General features: G+C 42.9%; 1 protein-coding gene across 2 annotated transcripts; it reads right to left on the bottom strand.

The window, feature by feature from the left end:
- Nucleotides 1–6,001: 6,001 nt before the first annotated feature.
- tasorb (transcription activation suppressor b) lies at nt 6,002–19,954 on the bottom strand. 2 transcript variants are annotated; one of them, XM_030423155.1, is made up of 23 exons: nt 19,547–19,954; nt 17,830–17,975; nt 17,633–17,725; nt 17,474–17,546; nt 16,997–17,088; nt 16,771–16,905; nt 16,517–16,641; nt 16,354–16,385; nt 15,860–15,965; nt 15,541–15,644; nt 15,174–15,283; nt 14,631–14,703; nt 14,431–14,505; nt 13,279–14,136; nt 12,498–12,808; nt 12,297–12,399; nt 11,167–12,053; nt 9,299–9,421; nt 8,901–9,060; nt 8,700–8,808; nt 8,440–8,618; nt 8,135–8,269; nt 6,002–7,896 (listed from the first exon to the last, which is right to left on the bottom strand). In XM_030423155.1, the coding sequence occupies exons 1-23, from the start codon at nt 19,827–19,829 to the stop codon at nt 6,659–6,661; spliced, it is 5,550 nt and encodes a 1,849-aa protein (XP_030279015.1). In that variant the 5' UTR covers nt 19,830–19,954; the 3' UTR covers nt 6,002–6,658. The 2 variants fall into 2 exon arrangements, with proteins under 2 accessions (XP_030279015.1, XP_030279016.1); XM_030423156.1 differs by having other exon boundaries at nt 6,002–7,893.
- Nucleotides 19,955–20,396: the final 442 nt, after the last annotated feature.

Below are 20,396 nucleotides of genomic sequence, written 5' to 3'. Positions count from 1 at the left end.
TCCTCTAGTTCTTTATTGCTTGCAAGTAAGAGTCACTCATCAGCAGCACATAGATGACGACTGAAGAGAGGCAGTCTTTCCTCCTCCTTTATAATTGCAAAGACCAATACAGACAATCACAAGGTTACCTGTGAACTCAATCAAAGTAACATTCCTACCATTTCCATATGCACCTCAGGTTAAACATTATCTTAACATATAGGTACATTTCCATAGGTAATGTGTTATACATCAACCATTGTCAGAACACATATCCCCAGGAGAGGTCACACAGTAGAGGTTAAAAAACACCCTTCGGGATGAACTCCTTAAAGTCCGTGTAAAGCGGCAAAAAAATTGTGTTATGAGTTTGTCACACCAAAGAAACATGTATCATTGACCACTGAACCAAATTTGAAAGATTAAAAAAATTGTTAAGTATATAAAATTAGGTCTCAAAATCATGGAAAAACAAGCACTTCTTTCTGCTGTGAAACGCTGGGGGCGTGTCAGTTAGAGGCGCTGGAACCACGCCCATGCGGCGGGGCTACACGTCATGTTAATAACGTCAGTGTCTCCCCAGGTGTTCCCCAGGTGTTCCCCTTGTCTATCTAAACCCGCGGACAGTTTATAATCATATAGATGCTGTTATAACGTGTAGTGATTGAGATCCTGACCCACTAAACATCCTGGAAAGTGACGGAGTGAAGTTTTTCGCGCTAAATTACATAATTATACATAATCACCATCAGTAAACAGGACGCTGTCTGACTCTGTCACTCGCGGGGACGGAGGCTGTTTTCTGGGGGACAGTTTCCTGTAGTCTCGGTCAGGAGGGCTGGCGGTCGCGGTGATTTATTTTCGTCAAACACTCGGTGAGTTAAAGTCTTGTGACAAGCGTGACAGACGCTGTTTTGTGAGCAGAAATGTGAGGAAGAGTCGGGAGGACAGGGAGGGGACGGACAGGAGGACAGACGCTTCTCCACATACAGCTGTGGTATTTGTTTTCCTCATATGAGTTGCTAAAGACAGTTACAGTTACTACGTTACTTTTGTTCGGTCATGTAACGTTGCTTTGTGGGACATTTCTCTGTATTTAGTTGAGTGAAGGACCTGTGCAGTTATCAGACTGTCAGACCAACACGCCCTCGCTCCGCGCCTCCAGATTATCCGTTCACACTGGGACGGCTCATCAATAATGCGGCCCTGATACTACCGCCACATGCCGCCGGTGGGACCCGCCGTCAGCGGGACGGAGTGGGTCGGCTGCAGCTGCGCTGGTGGCGGCGGCGGCCACATTATGCAGGTGGGACCCGCCGTCAGCGGGACGGAGAGTGTCAGCGGCGGTCAGCAGTGGCCACATCTCCTCATCGGTGGGAGGGTGATGCAAACCGGGACGGAGTTGACCAGCGTCAACGGACTCCCCCGTTTCCTTACGTTGTCATCTGAAGGAAACTTAAATAAGATAACAGCGCCATCACCCTGCACACTGTGGCATCCAGGAAAGATGCAGAGGATGTGGAGGAGACATGACTGGTTAGCTGACTGGTTGACCGGTTAGCTAGCTGCAAACTATTGTAAGCAATGCTATCCGAGACTGGAGAGCGAGTGGGAGAACCGCTAAAGCCAACGCGCTGCACGTATTTATAGCACTTCCGCAGCAGGGCCGGGTTTATGCAAATCATATGGCCGCGTTACGTAATGCAGCCATGATTTGCATGATTTCTGACCCGCCCATTAAATCCTGAACACAGAAATGTTGAAAAACTGTTTGTGAGCCTAGCTCCAAAATTAAATTCTACATGGCCGAATGGCTTTTACATGTTTTAAGTAAACACATTTATGACCTGTTTGATGTGTTTAGAAGAAAATGGCTGATTTTGGTTTACACGGACTTTAACTGCATTCTTACCTATATTAGTTTTTACAGTCCTCTGTGTCATATATATGTTGCACAATATCTGTTAGATTACATATGCAAAAACAACATTTCAAAATAATGAAGGGACATTAGAGAATTTCCCTTTATTATGAGAAAGGAGATGCATGATGCACTTTGAATGCTTCCACTATAAAAAGGTGACTTATTCCTTATTTTGTTTTTTCAGTAGAATGTCACACTGTAGTTGCAGTTCTATACTAACTATAGACAATGTTTAAAATATATTCTGTAGGGGTTTGCAAGCAAAACACGCGTGGCGTGATATCAATGGGCCTCATTCATAAACTGTTCTTACGAACAAATTTGTTCTTAAGTCCCACTTATGAAGATTTCACGAAGATTGTGGCATTCATGAATTTTTTCTTATCTAGGATTTTTTCTTAGGCAAGAACAAATCCTATGAACGCTCAGGAGTACTCTTACGCACATTTCAGTGCTGAAATGTTGGCATGGTTGTATTTTCTTCTCTTGTGTAGTTCAATAAAATGCAATATTACAGTGATAATTCTGTCATATTTATTTATTTATTTATTTATTTATTTCATATTTTTGGTAATTTACAAAGAATGTAAATTCTAAAATAAATTAAATGTGCCAATGATTTAAGATAAATCAAGTAAATTGGAAACATGCCATCAATTAGTAACCCCCCCCCACCCTATTTATACGTGGCATTTCTCCATCCAAGGCCTGAAAACAATGGCATATATATTGCTCCTGTGGCTTTCATCGATGTAAGAACACAGCTGCGAACAATTCTGAGGCTTACGAATGAGTTGGTGAATCTGACGTAGGGTTTTCTTAAGGAACCTCTTAAGAACAACTTAAGAAAGAATCTAAGAAGATTCTTAAGAAGATATTGGTGAATGAGGCCCATTGTTATCTACAAAAGGAAGGCCCTGCAGAAATAGTTTGTTAACCACTAGATCCTCTGATTTTTCCTACAGCACCACCATGAGGTTCACATTTGTGGTTATGAGTGAAACGTATCAACGGCCGTTGAAAAGACTGCCATGAAATTCGGTTTAAGAATCCATGCTCCCCTCTGGATGAAGTCACACCTTAACAACTCCTCTAGCGCCACCATCAGGTCAAAATCTCCTTTTGGCCAATACTATGGTTTAATACCAAGCACCTGCTTAACTAACGACATTCCCCTTATTCAACACCCTTCTTTAGTACAAGTTTATAAGTAGTATCAGCTTAATGCGCTTTAAGTATTAAAGTAAAAGGACTAATTTTGCAGGAAACTGGTCCCTGAGACTGATATATTATTCATGCTGTTATCACATTGTTAACTGATGCATTAATGCATAAGCTGCTTTCTACTGCTGCAGTCAGTCAAGTCGTGTCTAATTATAACTTCTTTACTTCCAGGTTCCCGCAATAAAGATCTAGCCCATCAAACAAAACTATAATGTGTCCAGAGATGATTAATAAGGTAGGACTTGTAAAACACAAAACAAAAGGTCTGCTACACAAGGTTTATATCGACCTAACAGTTTTTCAGGAACAGCTGCTGTTTGTAAAACTGTGAGATGTTTAGAGGGAGAACGTCTCTGTAGGGTCACAATCCAAAGTGAAATCTGTGTTGTAGCTGATATTTTATAAACACATTGTGTTGTTTCATGTAAAATCTTAATCTGAAAACTATCCAGTAACTACCAGAGTCATAAAAGGACACCCACCAGTCATATTCAAGTATCATCTTACAATATGAATTTGGTAAAGTAAATCACATATTAAGCATACTTAAGTAGCCTATCAAATGTACAAGTAAAAGTAGGTATGAACTGTATAATATAGGTCGACAGGCCGATAATCTGATGACATTCCGCATTTTTCGGATTATTGTAATATGTCTGTTCTTTTTCAAAATCTGATTGTAAAATTAAGTTATTTTGGCTCTGATGGAGCATGCAATCTGCAAAGTAACTAGTAACTAAAGTAATCAATTAAATGTAGTGCCGTAAGAATAATTGCCCCCAAAACATAGTAGAGGAGAAGTATATAGCAGTGTAAAATGGAAATCCTCAAGTACAAAGTAAAATTCCTCAAAATGGTAACTGTTCGCCTGATTAAGTACAGCCCTTGAGTAAAAGTACTTAGTTACATTCCACTATTGGTAAGTACAGCTGTAAAATAAGTGCAGTGGAGTTACAACATATGATGGCATAGAACGGAAATATTCAAGTGAAGTCACAAGTGCCTAAAATTTTGACTTAGGTACAGTATTTGACTAAATATACTTTTACTTGTAACAAATACTCTTAATTTCATTAGAATTGTCGCCCAACTCTGCAGCTCAACTGAGCACCATAGCTTATTTCACCTCATTGTGTTTCGTAATAATTGCCAGAACTTACTCAGAATATATCGTCTGATAATATATATACACATATAAACCGATAACCCCACTACAAGCTAACTTCACTACCCACCAGATGACAAACAAACAAAGTTAGCAAATAGCCACATTAGCTAGTTAACCTGGTTACCTGTAGCGTTAGCAGCTAAAAAAAACAAAAAAAAAACAATGTATTTCCCACAGGGGTCGGTGGAAAACAAAAAATAGCTAAATTTATAGACTTACATTCACCAATTATCCAGAGACATTAGCAACTTCGACTGAATGTTGCTCCGTAACCTGCATAGTAGTAACTGTATGCTGCTAACAGGTTAGCTAGTTAGTTGACATGTCAATGTTGTGTCAGGTTTTTTTTTCTACTGGTCCACAAGTGGGCCAGAAATCATGTGAATTAATTTAAGTAACAATTGTATATCCCTGCCCTTTATTAGACAGACAGGTATTGGTATATATACACTGATCAAATAGATTATAGACCACCATTAAAGATTATAGTGAGATTTTGTTTATCAAGATGTGACTCAAGTCATTTAGTCCAAGTCTGAGGAAAGTCCCAAGTCATGTGACGTTTTCCCTCCAAAGAAACTGCAGTCTGACCTGCAGTGTCCAGTCTTTATAAAGAGAAAAGACAAGGTAGGTGTCTAATAATGATATTGTCAGTTTATCTAACATGTTCTAGTAAGGCAGTTCATTATATCTGCATTCTAATAATAAATATTCAGTGAAATAAATATAATAATATAAATAACTTAATGAAAGCTTATTTGTTTCTTAATTTCCTCTCATTAAAAAAATTATTCCCTCCCCTATCACTTTAAAACAGCAACAGTCAAACAAAAACAAAATTATAATTATGATAATAAAAACAGAAAATGAACACAGACAAGTCATGCGAGTCATCACATCTCAAGTCAAGTCAGGATGAAAGTCTTTAACCTCCAAGTGTCACGTCACTAATTTTTTGTCCAGCTGCAAATCATCAAAACAAGCGACTGAAGTTGACTCAAGTACAAGTCACAATGACTCGAGCCCAAATCTGTTATTCAGTTTATCATTTTTTGTTGTATTATATTTAATTGTCTTTAAAAAATCTATAGAGTTCAGTTATGTACCTCAAAACTAATCTCAGTGGTTTAAGATTGTATTCATTGTGGGTATTTAGGGCAGAAAATACAACTCTGTGTGTGTGTGTGTGTGTGTGTGTGTGTGTGTGTGTGTGTGTGTGCGCGCGCGCTATGGTGCTGTTATGAAAATACATTAAAAAAAACACCCTGCTCAGTGTGTGATGTGTCTTGGCCGCAACTGATTTTTCCCACAGTTTCCAAAGTTATCATGGCATATCTATTGCACAACTGGAATAGGGCCCTGGAGATGAAGCCTTAACCTATTTTCCACATTAATAGGAAACAGCGCCCTCTGGTGTTTCTGTCCACCAGATAGTCCACTGAGTTAATGAAACCATACAATAAAGCCCACACCAAGAGGACATCAACCTTCCTAATGATGCTTTCAGTGGTGGTAGAGTTAAGAGGTCAATAGCACTCAGCATGGATCCTCAGATGCATTTAAAAGTGCTGCATTTCCTCCCAATCGCTTCCCACACACAGCTAATCCTGCAGGAGGAAATAGATTTCTGCTGCAGTGCCCTGTGCCTTCCGTCATGGTCAAAAGAAAAAAAAAAGAGTCGAGTTTCTAATAGAAATGTGACCTGATTCATGTAAAAATATTTTTATTTTATCACTTTCGGTGTGTTTTCCAGGTATTTCAGTTAAAATTGTCCATTTTCATACTGCACATAGTTGTAGGTTGCTGAATAATATATGGCGTTCCAGTGAGAGGACAGTAAAACAGCTGTGATTTACATTTTTAATGGTTCGTTTGACACTGTCATCAAACTGGTCACACACACAAGATTTGAAATGTTTTATTTTAATAGAATTTAGGACAACCAAATATGTAAAATAAAAAAGAAATCCAACAGCAAAAGTGAAACTGCATTCACTAGTTTTTTTTTTTTTTTCCTTAAAAAAATATCAGCCTTTCCCCTTGTTCACAAACCGTTTCAAAACCGGACAAACAGAACTAACATGATAAATTCCGAGAAGCTGGAAGGCCATTAACATTTGTTGGCAAATATAAATATAGTGGTTTGAACAGGGTCTCAAATAGCTCACATGGAAAGAGTGTACATACAGTTTACACGACAGTAGGACACTCGGCACCGCCTGTATCAATTTTTATTAATGTAGAAAACCAGGAACCTTATTTACTGATTTTAATCAATGTGTTTGACAAGGAAATATATACATTCAGCCAGCTCAAATAGTCTCTGGAGTATGGTGTTCGTCTTCCCCCTTCGTGTTGATTGTCTATTCAGGGGCATAATTATGAGAGTACATGTAGTCCGAGTAGTAATCCTGTGCCCCACCCCTGCCTCCTGGGTAACCCCAAGAGCAGGGTCCCCCTCCAGGCCCGCCGCCCCGATCATGTCCTCGTCCTGGCCGAGGCCAAAGTCCTCCTGGTGGGATTCCTCTCCCACGAAAGCCCCCTAAAGAACCAGGACCCATACCACCCCGCATAGGCCCATGATCCAACGGTCCAGGGATGCCACCTATACTGCCATAGCCCACACCACTTATTGGATGTGGAGGCAGCTTATGTCTGATGACTGAGCCCCCCCTGGTGGCCACTGCGGGAATGCCCACGGCAGCTCCAGAGTTATCAGCACAATTCACCTGAGTCCTGCCCCCCTGACTACCAGGGGTGCTACCTCCAAGGGTTTCCACAGTCCTTGGGCCAGATGTGACCACACCCTGGCTGCTAACAGTTTCAACAGCAGTGGTGCCTGCTGTCCCCCATACACCCTCCCCGGGTCCACTGAGAGTCCTGTCGTGGTGCATTGGGGTCCCACTAGCATTTTTAGGAATGCCAGCCATGTAACCTGGCTGGGCCGTGTCATGGTTGTCTGTGTAAGGGAGGGAGGTGGTGAGCGGGGAGTTCCCAGCAGTCCCAGCTCCTCCAGCGTCCGAGCCATATGTGTGGCCCAGCATCATGAGGTGAGGTGGAGGGGGAGGTTTGACCTCAAGGGGGAGGGAAGCCAGGTTGGCTAGAGGTCCTGGTGTGGCCATGACAGGGGGGGCTGGGACTGTGGCAGAGGCTGTGACTGGGGGGCGGTATTCCTGTTCATTGGTGCTGCTGCAGGGCGAGGCAGGGTAGGCTGGGGAGGCAGCATAGCTAGAAGAGCCAGTGTAGGATGACCACGAGGCTGAAGGACACAGGAAGCTTTGGTGGGGATTCACAGGAAAACCTCCCGGCGACAAGCTGCCAATGTCTGAAGACCCTATACCCATCTGGTTGGCGGCTTTGAACTGAGAGATGGCCGTTTTGAGAGAGCTGTAGTCGGGCAGCGTTGGAGTTCTCTCAGGGGTGATCTGCTGGTCTGGCAGCGGAGGACGAAATTCCTCCATCTCTGGTGGAGGCGGCTGTGGAGGTTTGCCCTCTTTCGCAACTTCCTGGTTCTGCTCTGAAGGATCCGATATGGTGGGTGGCTCACCATCGTCAGAGTCTAATGACATGTCCTCCTCCTCCACACACTCATCATTTACTACTGGGAGTAGAGGAGAGGGCAGAGAGAGAAATGGAAAAGTGGAGAGGAAGATATTATCAAACAAGTCTGTTACAGATGCATTAACAGCACAAAACTCTGCTGGGCAGCAGAGACATGTTTAACCAGTCAGATAACTGTAAAGAACAAAAAAGCAATTTAGCAAAGCAAATGCACTACAGCAAAATGACATGAAATCCCAAGTGTTTTGGTATTTAGTGCTGCTTTTCATGCTACCCACCAGTAGAGGGGGGCGTTGGAAGCTCATTCTGATTGATGGAGCCAATCAGGCTGTGAAAGCCGCTCATAACGTCATCAATGCTCCCGATCACTATTCCGTTTCTGGAGTACTGTAGGAACATCTCAAATGGCCTCTCTGTAAAAATAAAAAACACAACACAATATGCAAAGGTCGCTTTTAAATGAGTCAAGGACAGTTATAAAAAACAATATTAAACACTATCATTTCATTCTTATCATGCATATAATTGATTCAACTAGGAAACATAAAAGGCAACGGCAACAATACAACAGAGATAACGATACCTGTGAGGAAGATAAGGTGCCGTTGTTGTGTGTGCTGAGCTTGCAGCTTGATTAGGCATTCCAGATCTGGAGCCTGACGCGATTGGGTGTCGCACTCGTGGTAAGGGAGGAACTCCACAAGGTGCTTCTTCTGATAGGCTGTGAGAAGGTTCAGCAGCCCCATGGCGTTGGTGTTTAACCTATAAGAGAACGGCAAAAGTAGATCCACAGTGAGCGTTTTTGATGCATTGTTTTGGGTAAGCTTCTACTGAGACACTGACCTCCCCATCTCTTTCAGCTTCTTCTGGGACTTCCAGTGCACCTTCCACTGCCAGGGGTGTTCAGGGGTGCTCTGCTCCTCCAAAAACTTGAGCAGCCCCTGCAAACGGTCTGGACAAAACAAGCAACACAAGCTCTGTATGAGAAATCATCCATCTGATACAAGAAGCTGCACAGATGCTACAATGAAAAGCTGAACTCACCCTGTGTGATGAGGTCAGGATTGAGGACAAACTCGTCAGACACTATGAAGCCTCCGGACACGAACAGCTCATTATAAGTGTGGTTCTTGACATCGTCCAGCGTGTCCACTCCAGCAAAACTCACTGAAGGCAACTTCTTCAAAGAAACCAGAGCTGGAATCTGCAGGAAGAAAAGATTTTTGTTTTAATAAAGATAGAACTTGATATACTGTGCAAAAAAATCTAACCATTGAATCAGATAAAAACACAATACTCTGCAGCAGATGTTTAAATCCAACTAGTGCCATTATTTATGTTTGATCTATGCCAGGATCAGCTGATGCAGAGTCATGTGAAATACTGACGGGTGAGCTGAGACAGTGACTGACGTGAAGAGGGTTGGGAGAAATCCCTCGTACCTTGTGCACGTGTGCGGCGATGTCCTCGTTCTGAATGATGATGAGCAGCTTATCTAAACTGCCGCTGTTCTCCAGAAACGTCTGCGGGCTGCACTCGCTGTTGCCAAGACTTTTCAAGTACTCCTTTGTGACGGACAGGAGAGGCGTAATTGTTAGAGACAGACAGATGAAAGTGTCCTCCTCTCTTACACGTACAAGTATTGACTGACTGACAGATACAGAAAAAGAAGAGCACTGAGACATGAACACACAGTGGCAAAGAGGAACAAGAGAAGCCTTCAACATTCCCACAGTACATCTGTATTTTGACTTGTGTTTGCCTTTGTTTTTTTAACCAAGCCAAAGAGCTTTCTGCTCTAGTACATTACAAAGATGGGGTGAAATAAAATCTGTGGATTTAATGTCGACAGATGAAGGAGATGATGCAAAATCACAGCAATACTAACACTTTGAAGTAGGCATGTCGGGATGATTATGTTATTGACTTATCATACATATCTTATATTGTTTTTTGTAGTTGTGTGATTTTATTTACTAATGTTTTATTTATTTAGCATATTTTAACATGCATTCACATTCCAATTACAAAGTCTTAATACTGTTGGTTAAAATTCATTGCTCTTTGAAAGGGTGTAAGTGCATTATTATGTTATTATATTATCATTACATCAGTGGCAAAATATGCTCTAAGAATTACATTAATACCATTAATCCTAATGATTTCTGGGACAGCATATCCTCCAACTAAGTAGTTATTGTGACAGGCCTGTTGCGTTAACGATTTGATTAATTGAAAGAAAAATAATAAGGCAGTGGTATGATAATTCCAGCTTCTCTTATGTGAGCATTTTGTACTAAGATGTACATTCAATATTTTGGGTTTTGGGGCTTTTGAATGAATAAAACAAGCAAGGGTAAGACCTCAGCTATTAGCCCAGATAGGGATGGTAGGATATAACATTTTATTGTGGATTGTGATAAAAAAATACTCAGGTTGATCATGGTGAATTTCCATAATCTGTATAATCATGAATATCCTCAGGGGTGAACTGAAAAAGCTGTCAGGCGCAATAAGACTTTTAAATTGCAACAAGAGCAAGCCGACAACTCTCCAGTCATTTCAAAATCCCAAGCCTGTTAACATAGCTGGGATTTTAGACTCAAAATGTCATTGTGATGTGTGAAAATACTATGAATTCCTAACTAAAGAACAAGAAGGAAAGAAGTACCTACCTCTTATTCATTCTTTCTTTATTAAGGGTACCTTATTTAAAATGTGTTTTTCAACTAAAAGGATGTTCACTAAAAAACAAAACGTGTCCTTGTTGTAATGTAATAAGATTATGTGTTTTCGTTTCTGTTTCTGTAAGGTTAAGTATGGTAAAGGTAAAGTATGTATGATTCCAGTATGTTTTAGTGACTTTCTTTTAATGATTCTTTTGATGATTACCAGGATAACATACTACAACATTAGCATCTATTGAATGTTCTCTAAAAACCGTTGTGTGATAAAACAAGGTTTAGTTAGTTTAGTAAAGTTTAGTTTAGTAAAATGATTACACCCAGATGTTTTATAATCCTTTTGTTGTTTGTTTATCTGCTGTATATTCATTTTCTTTTAAAGCACTTTGTAATATAGAAGAAAAACTATATAAATAAAGTTTATTACAATATTTTGAATTGCAAATATTTTGACCAGCATAATCATGACATGAAATTTCCACTGCCTAGTTCTAGAAACTTGTGAGGAGCACATTTTTTACAATTGGACAATTTATTGATTCACTATTTATTGAAAAGGTCTACAGATAAATTGATAATGTGTTGCTGTTCTTCTTTTAAGACTACAGTAGAACCTTGTTTCATACCTTGATCTCCTTGCAGACAGTACTCTCCTCGCCCTCATCCCCAGAGTAGATGTAGAATTTGACTGTGTTCTTGGTGACGTCCTTGAAGATCTCCACCAGGCTGCTGAAAACCTCGGGCTTTAGCTGACCAATAAGGCTGCCCGCCAGCAGGCCGGACCCGCTTCCAGAAGCAGCTCCTGCATTTTGGGAGTTGTGCTGTGGAGAGTTCGCTGTGACTTGAGAGGGAGAATAGACCTCTCCCCCCAACTCTGCTGACGTGCCTTCTGTTTTAGCCTTCGTGGATGGTGTCTCTTTGACAGCCACCGTTTTCACACTATGAGAAGAGGAGGTGGTGCTCTTCGTCGGAGTGGGCTCTGCTTTAGTTTTGGAAGCCTGGATGGGGGTGGGGGGCGGTGTTGTAAGATTAGATATCGTCACTGGGGGAGGTGGTGAAGTGACCTTGGGTGGAGCAGGTGGCGATGGGATCAACTTGTCCATCTTCTCACACAGTGCTTTGACATGCCCCTGAACGGAGACGGGGGAGACGTAGGGTACGACAAAGTTTGAAAAGCAGCTGTTGGGCAGCCAGTAGTGCCGCGGAGGCAACCGCGGGGGTAGCTGCGATGTATAGCAGATGTGGTTAGTCTGCATGATGTTTTTAATGTCAGAGGTAAGACTGTAAACTTCCTGGTTGAGTATGGTGTCCAGGCTGATGGATGGCCTGAAGGGAACTTCTTCTAAGGCTGGTAACGTGGGTGGTGCAGCTGCCTTTTTTACTTCCACAGCTGCAGGCGTCTTCGGCTCTGGGTGGCTGTCGGTCACCGTCACGGCCTCGGGTACTGGCTCAGGCTCGGGCTCAGGCTCGGACTTCAGCTCGGGCTTTGGCTCAGGAAGAGGCTGTGCTTTGTCTGGAGGAAAACAGACAGAACACTTGTCACAGTGATACCCAGATCTCAATATACCAACAAGGGAGAGGTCCATGTGTACTGACAGCTGTTAATATTTTCACTGTTGATTAATCTGTGTATTTTCTTGATTAAACAATTAGTTGTTAGCGGAATTTAGCTTTTTTAATCCATAATCAAAATAATTGGCAACCAATTTATAAGATGACAACTAATGAATTCATTATTGCAGCTGCTTTGATGTACCTTCATTGGTGGGGTTGACCCAGGTTGGGTCATCTGAGGTGTGAGCTTGCTCTGGTGGTGAGCCTCCGCTAAATGGACTACCAGGGCTACAGTCCATATCCTCCTAAACAGAGAAAACACCAGTCATCATTTTTAGCCATACAAACACATTTAATACATGGTAAGATACTCCCCAATAACAAGCAGCTGTTTATATCTCACCTCTGTGTAGTTTGTTTGCAATGCTGGCTCATTTTGTTTCCCAAGATCGGGGTCAGAGATGGCAGTTTCCACCCTTACTGAACCAGTCGACGGTTCACCGTGGTTTGGCTGTACGGGCATTGAACCCTGAGCCACAGCTTTGTTGAGGGTTGCCAGGAGGATCTTGATGAGGCGCTGAGTCTCGTTGACTGTTGAGGCATTGGCGTTGCCGCGAGCCCTCAGGTCAGTGTCGTAAATACCCATGCTTTCCATCACTGCGGTCAGATTGTCGTTCTGTCCAACCTCATCTCCGATCTCATCTGCTTGGGCTCCTAGCCAAACACACATAATTATGCACACAATAAATTTGAGGCTTTAACAATATTGGGTATATTAGTGCGCTAGAATATCCTCAGAACTAAAGATAATAAGTGGAGTAAACAGGAAATGTGACATGGGATACACAAGACGTTGACTGAGTGCACATGAGCCTGAAAAAAAACACTGGAACAGCTATCTGGAATAGCATCAAAAACAGATTTTAAAATATAAACTATGGAGTCATAGAAATCAAATCATTGAGTCATTTAATTTCTGATGTAAACCAATTCACTCGTTGCTTGTAAATAAAGTGCCAATGGGCAGCAATGTCTTTTTAATTTATAGTGCAATTACGGGGAACTGATCAGACTGTGTTCTTTCAGAGGAATTGACTTTAGAGGCAGCAGGTGGACATTTTCGAAAAACAAATTAAATGACACTATTTAAATGAAGCTACATAGACAGCTGCGGCGCTGCTCACCTCTGCTAGGTTCTCCATTGCTCAGAGGATCCGTGCGTTGGTGTTTGTTCACGCCTCCCCTCTCATCACCCTCGAACTTCCTCTTCAGACTGTTGGCGTCCCAGGCCCCGTCCTCCCCCCTTTCCTTCTCAGGATCCTTCACAAGTGCTTTCTTGTGGAGCTGGATCAGCTTGAGCAGCTGTTTCATCTTGTCTTTATCATACTCGTTCTGGGACAGCCGCAACCTCTGAGTGGGCTGAGGCTGGGATTCGACATGGGATTTGTGCTGTGACTGGGCTCCGTTAGAATGGGCCAACCCTGGCTTCCGTCTGCTGCTGTCTGGGGGTGGCTTTTCATGTGCAGGCCTCTCCGGAGGAGGCTTCTCCTGGGGGAGCCTTTCTGGTGGTCTCTCTGCCCTGTCCGAGCCCCTGTCCGAACCGCCCCAGTCAGAAACGGGGCTGTATTCCACTGGGGCAGGGGCAGGAGCAGGTGTGGGTACGGGTATGGGTACAGGGTTCCGTATCCTTTCAATAATGTCCTTTGCCTTGTTCAGAGGTAAAATGTAGTTGGCGGGGTTGTGGACATAGGTACGCAGAACAGAATCCATGTTAAATTTGTGTCTGGGAACTGGGAGAGGGTTGGTCCTATCGTCCACGTTATATTTGTAGTCTGGCAGAATGAAAGGCCGAACCGTGCCTGAATCCATACGAGTTAGGTAATCAGTGGCCTGACGCTCCACCCCAGAGCTCACATCCTTGCCTGGGTTCGGGCGCAACTTGAACAAGGCATAGTGCAGAGCAGGGATGAAGGGCTCCATGGAGGACAGGATAGCAGGCTGGGGCTCCACTGTCAACGGCTCCGGCTCGAACAATCTTGTTGCTACGATGGAGGACACACATGTCAGTGTCAGATAAAAGATGTCCATCTGCAGTCTTTAAGTCTTTAGAGACAAGAGCTTAATAATAGCCAAAACAGGTATCACGATTATAACATTGTAGCCTCTTAACTTTATCTAAACCTTTATATTTTCTGGTGAAAAAAAGGAGGGTGAATTGAGATCTTTCTCAGGTGCAAATGTTGCCTGTTCACAGATAAAACTTTCCAATTGGGAGCTTCATGCAGAAGCTGGGAGCCAGTCAGAAACACAGATGATGGGTAGTGAATAATACTTACAATACTTGACAACCATCCTTGACTCCTGAAAGATGAATAATGCTTGCAGGTTCTTCTCCACCCGCCCCCGCCGCTCTAAAAAACAAACAGCAACATTCTGTTTTAAAAGCTGAACTGAGCCCTTGCCCAAGGGAACAAGTAGGTGTTCAACTGACACAGCAGTGAAACAGTGAGGAGGAGAGTAAAAAGCTTTTTGGCACCTTTGGACTCGACCATCTGAGCTGAAGACAGCAGGAAGAGAAATCCCCTGTCAAATAGGGACTTCACCAGCACCTGAATAAGGAAGAGTAGACACTGCGGTCAGAGACACCAGGTTGTTATAACAAATAACGTGAGCAGTCATAATAACAGTCTGCTTCTGGACAGGTCTGCACTTATCCCTTGTGTACACTTGTACTACATTTGCAGGTTTATTATATTTGTTTAGGTTAACTGAAAAAAGAAAACAATTTGACAGATGTTTTTACTCCGACTTTTTCTACTTGTACAAAAAAAAACAAAAGTTGCAACAATTACTCAATTAGTAAATTAATTAAACGTGTTAATACTTGTGTTCAGATCTTGAGTGAACTGTAGATCAGCCCTGAAACATGCCGCTCGATCGCCAATTAAGAATATTTGAACTCAATTCAGTACCAAGTTTGTTTTGTTGACAAACTGTTCTTCAGTGAACTGAATCTGTATCTTCTGAGAATCTTCAAGCATGAAAAACCCGACAGGTAAACAGCAAAAGGATTACTCACCATCCTGTCCCTCTCCAGTTTGCTGACCAATGCTGCCAAGCTGCCGCTGGTTGGTTTGCCTTTCCCATCCACAACTTCAAACAGACTACAGGACATCCCGCACTTCATCACTGCGGACAAAGAAAAGCAAGTCAAATTACAAAGCAGTCCCACAACCTGCAATTTTTAATCAGAAAGAATGCAAAACGGTTGTTTTCAACTTCAATGGATTAGGCAAGATAACTTTGTTTTTGTCATACACAAGTTAGAATAGCCATTTAGAATAGCTTTGGAAATTGGATTTCAGACCATGTACTGCCACCAACATCCCCAGGACATTTTTCTATCATTCAATTATGAGATATAGGCCAATGTGGTCCAGACTGACCTTCCCGAGATATGCTGTAGGTGTCCCAGGAAAAGAGCACAGAGGGAATCTTTCGCTTCACCTGATCCAGCTGCATTCCCCGATTCACCTCCAGCTTCTCAGGCCTGCAGAGGAACACACGCAGATTAAACAAAGAACAAATCAGAAATAATTCCAGCAAACAAAAATCAGTGTCTGAATACTGCACAAGTGTTACATGTTAAGCACATAAATATCTATCGTGGCCAAAAGTGTCCTTAATGATTAACAGCAGAAATTCCGGTACTGCGAATGTTTTCTGGAGAGAAACAGAATATTGCGAGGCTGAAGATTTACTCACAGTTTGAAAGGAAGGTAGGGGCGCGAGGAGGATCGTAAACAGATTGGGAATAACTCCTGGCCCTTGTTCACTAGCGGACCACTCCACACAGTGTAGCAGCTCTTCCCTGCAATGATGTCAACAGCACAGGTCAAGGCCAGACATGATACAAAGATAAAGTGGGCTTCGTAACACTTCGTAATTGCCGGTTTGTCAACGAAAAGCCACATTTTTGACACATACTCTTTCTTTAGAGATGTTTGCACTGGTTGTTGAACCCAATTTGGATGATTCTGAGAGTGTAGCACTTAAAATGCTCTCCTGCGTAAATGACTTGCAGTCAGCATGTCGATCAAAGTGTGGAAGTTAGTTCTTAGGTAGTTAATTAAAGCAGTTTTCTACTTCAAGTGACATGGCCTTTACCACACAGACATAACAGCGATCCATGACAACACACGCAGACTTAATTGTTTCTTACATACTTATTAAATACAGAAGATTCAAAAAAGTTTTACCTCTACTTCCTTCAGGGGAAATGGTGTTAAACCTGTTAAGAATATAAACAAAAGCAAATATTTACACACAAAGGATATTGTAGAGATGTCAGATGTTTTGCAAACCTGCTCAACTGCTTAAAAATACTCATCAAGTTTCACCATTTCCTGCAGGAATACGCACCTGTGTGCAGTCATAGGAGCTGCTGCAGCCTCCTTGCCTTTGTACTGAAAAGAAACCACAGCGTAGGGGCACACGTGCCGGGGCCGTGCCTTGATCTCATCAAATGCAAACTCGAAAAAATATTGCTAAAATAAAAAAAGACAAGAGACACATTAACCCCCTTACAAATTTCGTACAAGATATTATAAACTGAAAACATCTTTTTCGATAACACAAATCATACAATGAAAGACCGAAAAAGAACCAGTGTTTACCTGCGTGAGCTCAAAAGCCCTGTAAGACAGCAGAGACGTAACCCTGTTGGCACTTTTAGACAAGTGACCGTCAAACTTGGGTGAAGGTTCTATAGCATTCTTAGGCATGTTCTCATGGATGTGCTTTATCCGGCCCTGGGAGACAAAAATGTACTGGTGAGCTTGATGTTCCACAAACAATCAAATCTGTCAGCACCACAAAAAGAAGAAAGAACGGCAGCCGTACCTTCATGACTTTAAAAACGATCATGTCTCCAGACGAGCCGACTTCAAAAGGATTTATTTGTAACAAATCTGAATATTTGGAGAGATAAACACCTACAGGGACAAAAGAAATAGATGATACTTTGTTAAAATTATTAGAAAATTAAATCACGATTATGATAATGGCTTGTTGATATTTTGAGGAAAAACTCCAAACAAAGCTTTCTTTCCTTGAGGAGATGGTCAGCTGTGAACAACAATCAAGTTCTGTTGTTGGTGCATGTGTTACCTGTCTTCAGTTCTAACTTTATCTACGCAAAATGCTAATTAACTTTCACAGATGCTCATCAATAACAAACTGAAGTAAGTCAAAATGAAAAAGTGGATCTAATGGAGCTTGCAACCCTCAAAATATAACCATGACAGCAAAAATCCATCATTCCATGGACTACAATACAGTCTTCTTTTACATCAACACCAAAGTGCAAGACCAACTTACCCACTGATGGATTTCCTAGCGTCATAATCCTGGAGTGGCCAACCGACAAACCCTTCTCGCAGATCCACTGGAGCTGGACATGCAAGAGAACATACAAAGCTCAGAAACATGTAAAAACAAGTAAACAATCGCACATTACATCTTGTGCATGGTCAATACCTTGGATTTGTCTGGATAAAGGAAGCAGTACGACTCAGTCAGCTCTTGATCGGTGCGCCCCTCCTGCTTCATCTCTCTGCGCTTCTCGATGAACTGGCACACAGACGGAAGAAACGGCGAATTAGACCCAGGGGTCTGAAACTCACAAACTCTGACATACATTTCTCCAGTAGAACATATGACATTGAAGACTGTACCTCCTTCTCCAGCAGCTCATTGTGTATGAGCCGGGCCTTGCAGTAAGAGAAGGTGCCTCGTGACGATGAGTCCAAGTAGCACGAGGAGACGATCTTCGCGAGGTCCTCAAACTCCCGGCTGTCTGGGGGCAGAAAGTGGTACAAGCCTGCGCACACAGAAGTGAGTTGGAGGATTAGTATAAAGCATCTGCAGGCATAGATCCGTGCACATGTGCAGAGGAGGATCAGAACTAAAAGTGGTGAATCAAACAATCAAATACTAAATCAAACAATCTAATCTATACTCTTGTTTACAGGGTAATAAACAAGAAGAGGATACACACAGTTAAGACTTAAGCTCTAATATAAAAGTTGGTGCAGGATGATGTGACGTATACTTGGTGCTTGCAGGCAACAATTCTTTGTGTATGTTTAACACATGTCAGCAGGGGTTGCGACGAACCAGCACGACCCCCGCTGAACTTACTAAACTGTTAAAGGTTACCAAAATGTGCACTTGGAGTTATTAGGCTTAGAAAAACATTGTCGACAACTGTAACTCTTGAATCCCTCTCATCGACTGCAGCTGTCTCTATTTACAGTAGGTGTGTTACGTCAAACCAAACAGAGGGAAAGTGAAACCGCCTTGTTGACTACAGGTAACGTGGGTGCAAAATTTTTGGCGTCACGCTGTTGGCAAATCGGTGGTAAACATCGCGTGAAGGGGAAAAAAAAGAATGTAGACCGGAGACATGCCAGTGGAGCACACACACAGCACAGACTGTCCCACAGCTGTTCAGTTTCCTACTTGGGCCGGAAGAACATCTCATACGTTACATGTGCAAACTGCTGAGGGCTCAGTCAGGCTGCTCATTAGAGGATCAGAATGCCATGCCCAGCTTCCCCCCTAACTTTGCATATACACAAATAACTGATGTATCCCAGCAAGATCTGTAACAACCACAATGCAACTGCCATTTCTTTCTTTTTTGGGGGGGCACAAGACACCGCCTAACCACCTTTTTGACACACGATGTGGGCTTATGGGAAGGGGGGAGGGGGGTATTGAACCCTGATGAGTGTGTTGAGGTGAGGTGTAAATGGGATGCTCTGAAATGCCAGTGGCATCAAGCTGGAATAAGGGATGGGCAGCCCTGCTTAGATTTCATTTTTAAGTGTCATGGTAGTGTGAAAACATTTTAAATAGACTGGTGGGGTGGATGACCCCATGCCCTTCACTGAGGTCAACGAGACACCCACAAGTTGCCAGGAGATGGCTGGGAAAAAAAAAAAAACACACTCATGACAGCAGGGGCATTACTCACTGAGACTATGCTTCCTTGAACAGGTGAGGGGAACCAGACAAGGTAGGCTTTCAACCGGGCAGTCCTCAAAAGTGCGGCTTCACAGGAACTGTAACTGTAACTGTTAGCTGCCTGCCTCTCTCTCTCTCTCCCCCTCTCTCTCTCTCTGGACCCTGGCTAACTTCTGGTACCTGAGCCGGACCACCACAGCTCTGTCTGCCAACACAACTCACGCTGCACCAACCAAGTGCTCACACCGCACGCTGCTGACTCCATTCCAACCCGCAATGTCGCTTAAATATGTTTGTTAAGCTCGTTTTAAAAAGCGTGGAGTGACCAGTCAGTCAGCTAGCTTGCAAAGCTAGCAACATGCAGCAGCAGAATTATGAAAGACAGGACAGGCTGTGTTCAAAATTGCAGCGATATGGCACCACCTTTCCGCTCGCGTATCTTCCTCGGGATTTGGAAATTCGGTCTCTGGCCCGGCGAGGGTGAACTGCTAAAGCTCCGGGAGTCCGCCTGCACGCTCCTCCGCCGCTCAGGGGCTTCTTGTTCGGGCATTACACTGTCTCCACATCCAGGCTGATCGCCATTTTGGTTGGCTGTGGCCGAGGTGGCGGCTGAATTCTTCGGGGTTTCGCCGCCCTCCGGCTGGAGATCGTCCGCCTCGGCACATTCTGAGTTCCTCTTCCCCACCGCGTTGGGGTTCAGGGCCATTTTCGAGCACCGTGCACGTAATACGGGCAATGTAGCTCTAACGATTACGGCGCCGCTTCACACACACACACTCCTCCTCACCCAGCCTCCGCCATTGTGAAAATGACGTACACGTTCTTCTCCACCACTGCAAAACGCTGCCGTCACTGTTTACATACCAGAAAATCCGCGCCACCCAGCGGCGGGTAGATGAACTGCATAGAGCTGGTACTGCATGTCATGTAGGTTTCAATGAGCGTCTATTAGCGTTTCTATTTATATATCTTTAAATAAGCCGTGGTTTACAGCTGTTTAGGAGAAATAGTAAAATATACAGAATGTATGTCGCAGACCCTTCTCCTTTTACCTACCCATGTCGTTTATAAAACATTAGAGGCCAAAAGCAGGCACCTTTTGTGTCATATAGTTGAGACGCAAATAATGAGATGTATTCATATAGCACTTTTTGAAAACAGCTTACAAGTGCTTTGACAAAACAAAGCAGAAGGAAGTAGAATTAAACGAAAATATTAGTTTAAATTGAAAAGGACGAATTAAATAAATGGCATTTATAGCTAAATAATTATA

This window comes from Sparus aurata, chromosome 7, assembly GCF_900880675.1.
Source record: "Sparus aurata chromosome 7, fSpaAur1.1, whole genome shotgun sequence".
NCBI classification, from domain to species: Eukaryota; Metazoa; Chordata; class Actinopteri; order Spariformes; family Sparidae; genus Sparus; species Sparus aurata.
This window is presented reverse-complemented; position numbering and strand designations above follow the sequence as displayed.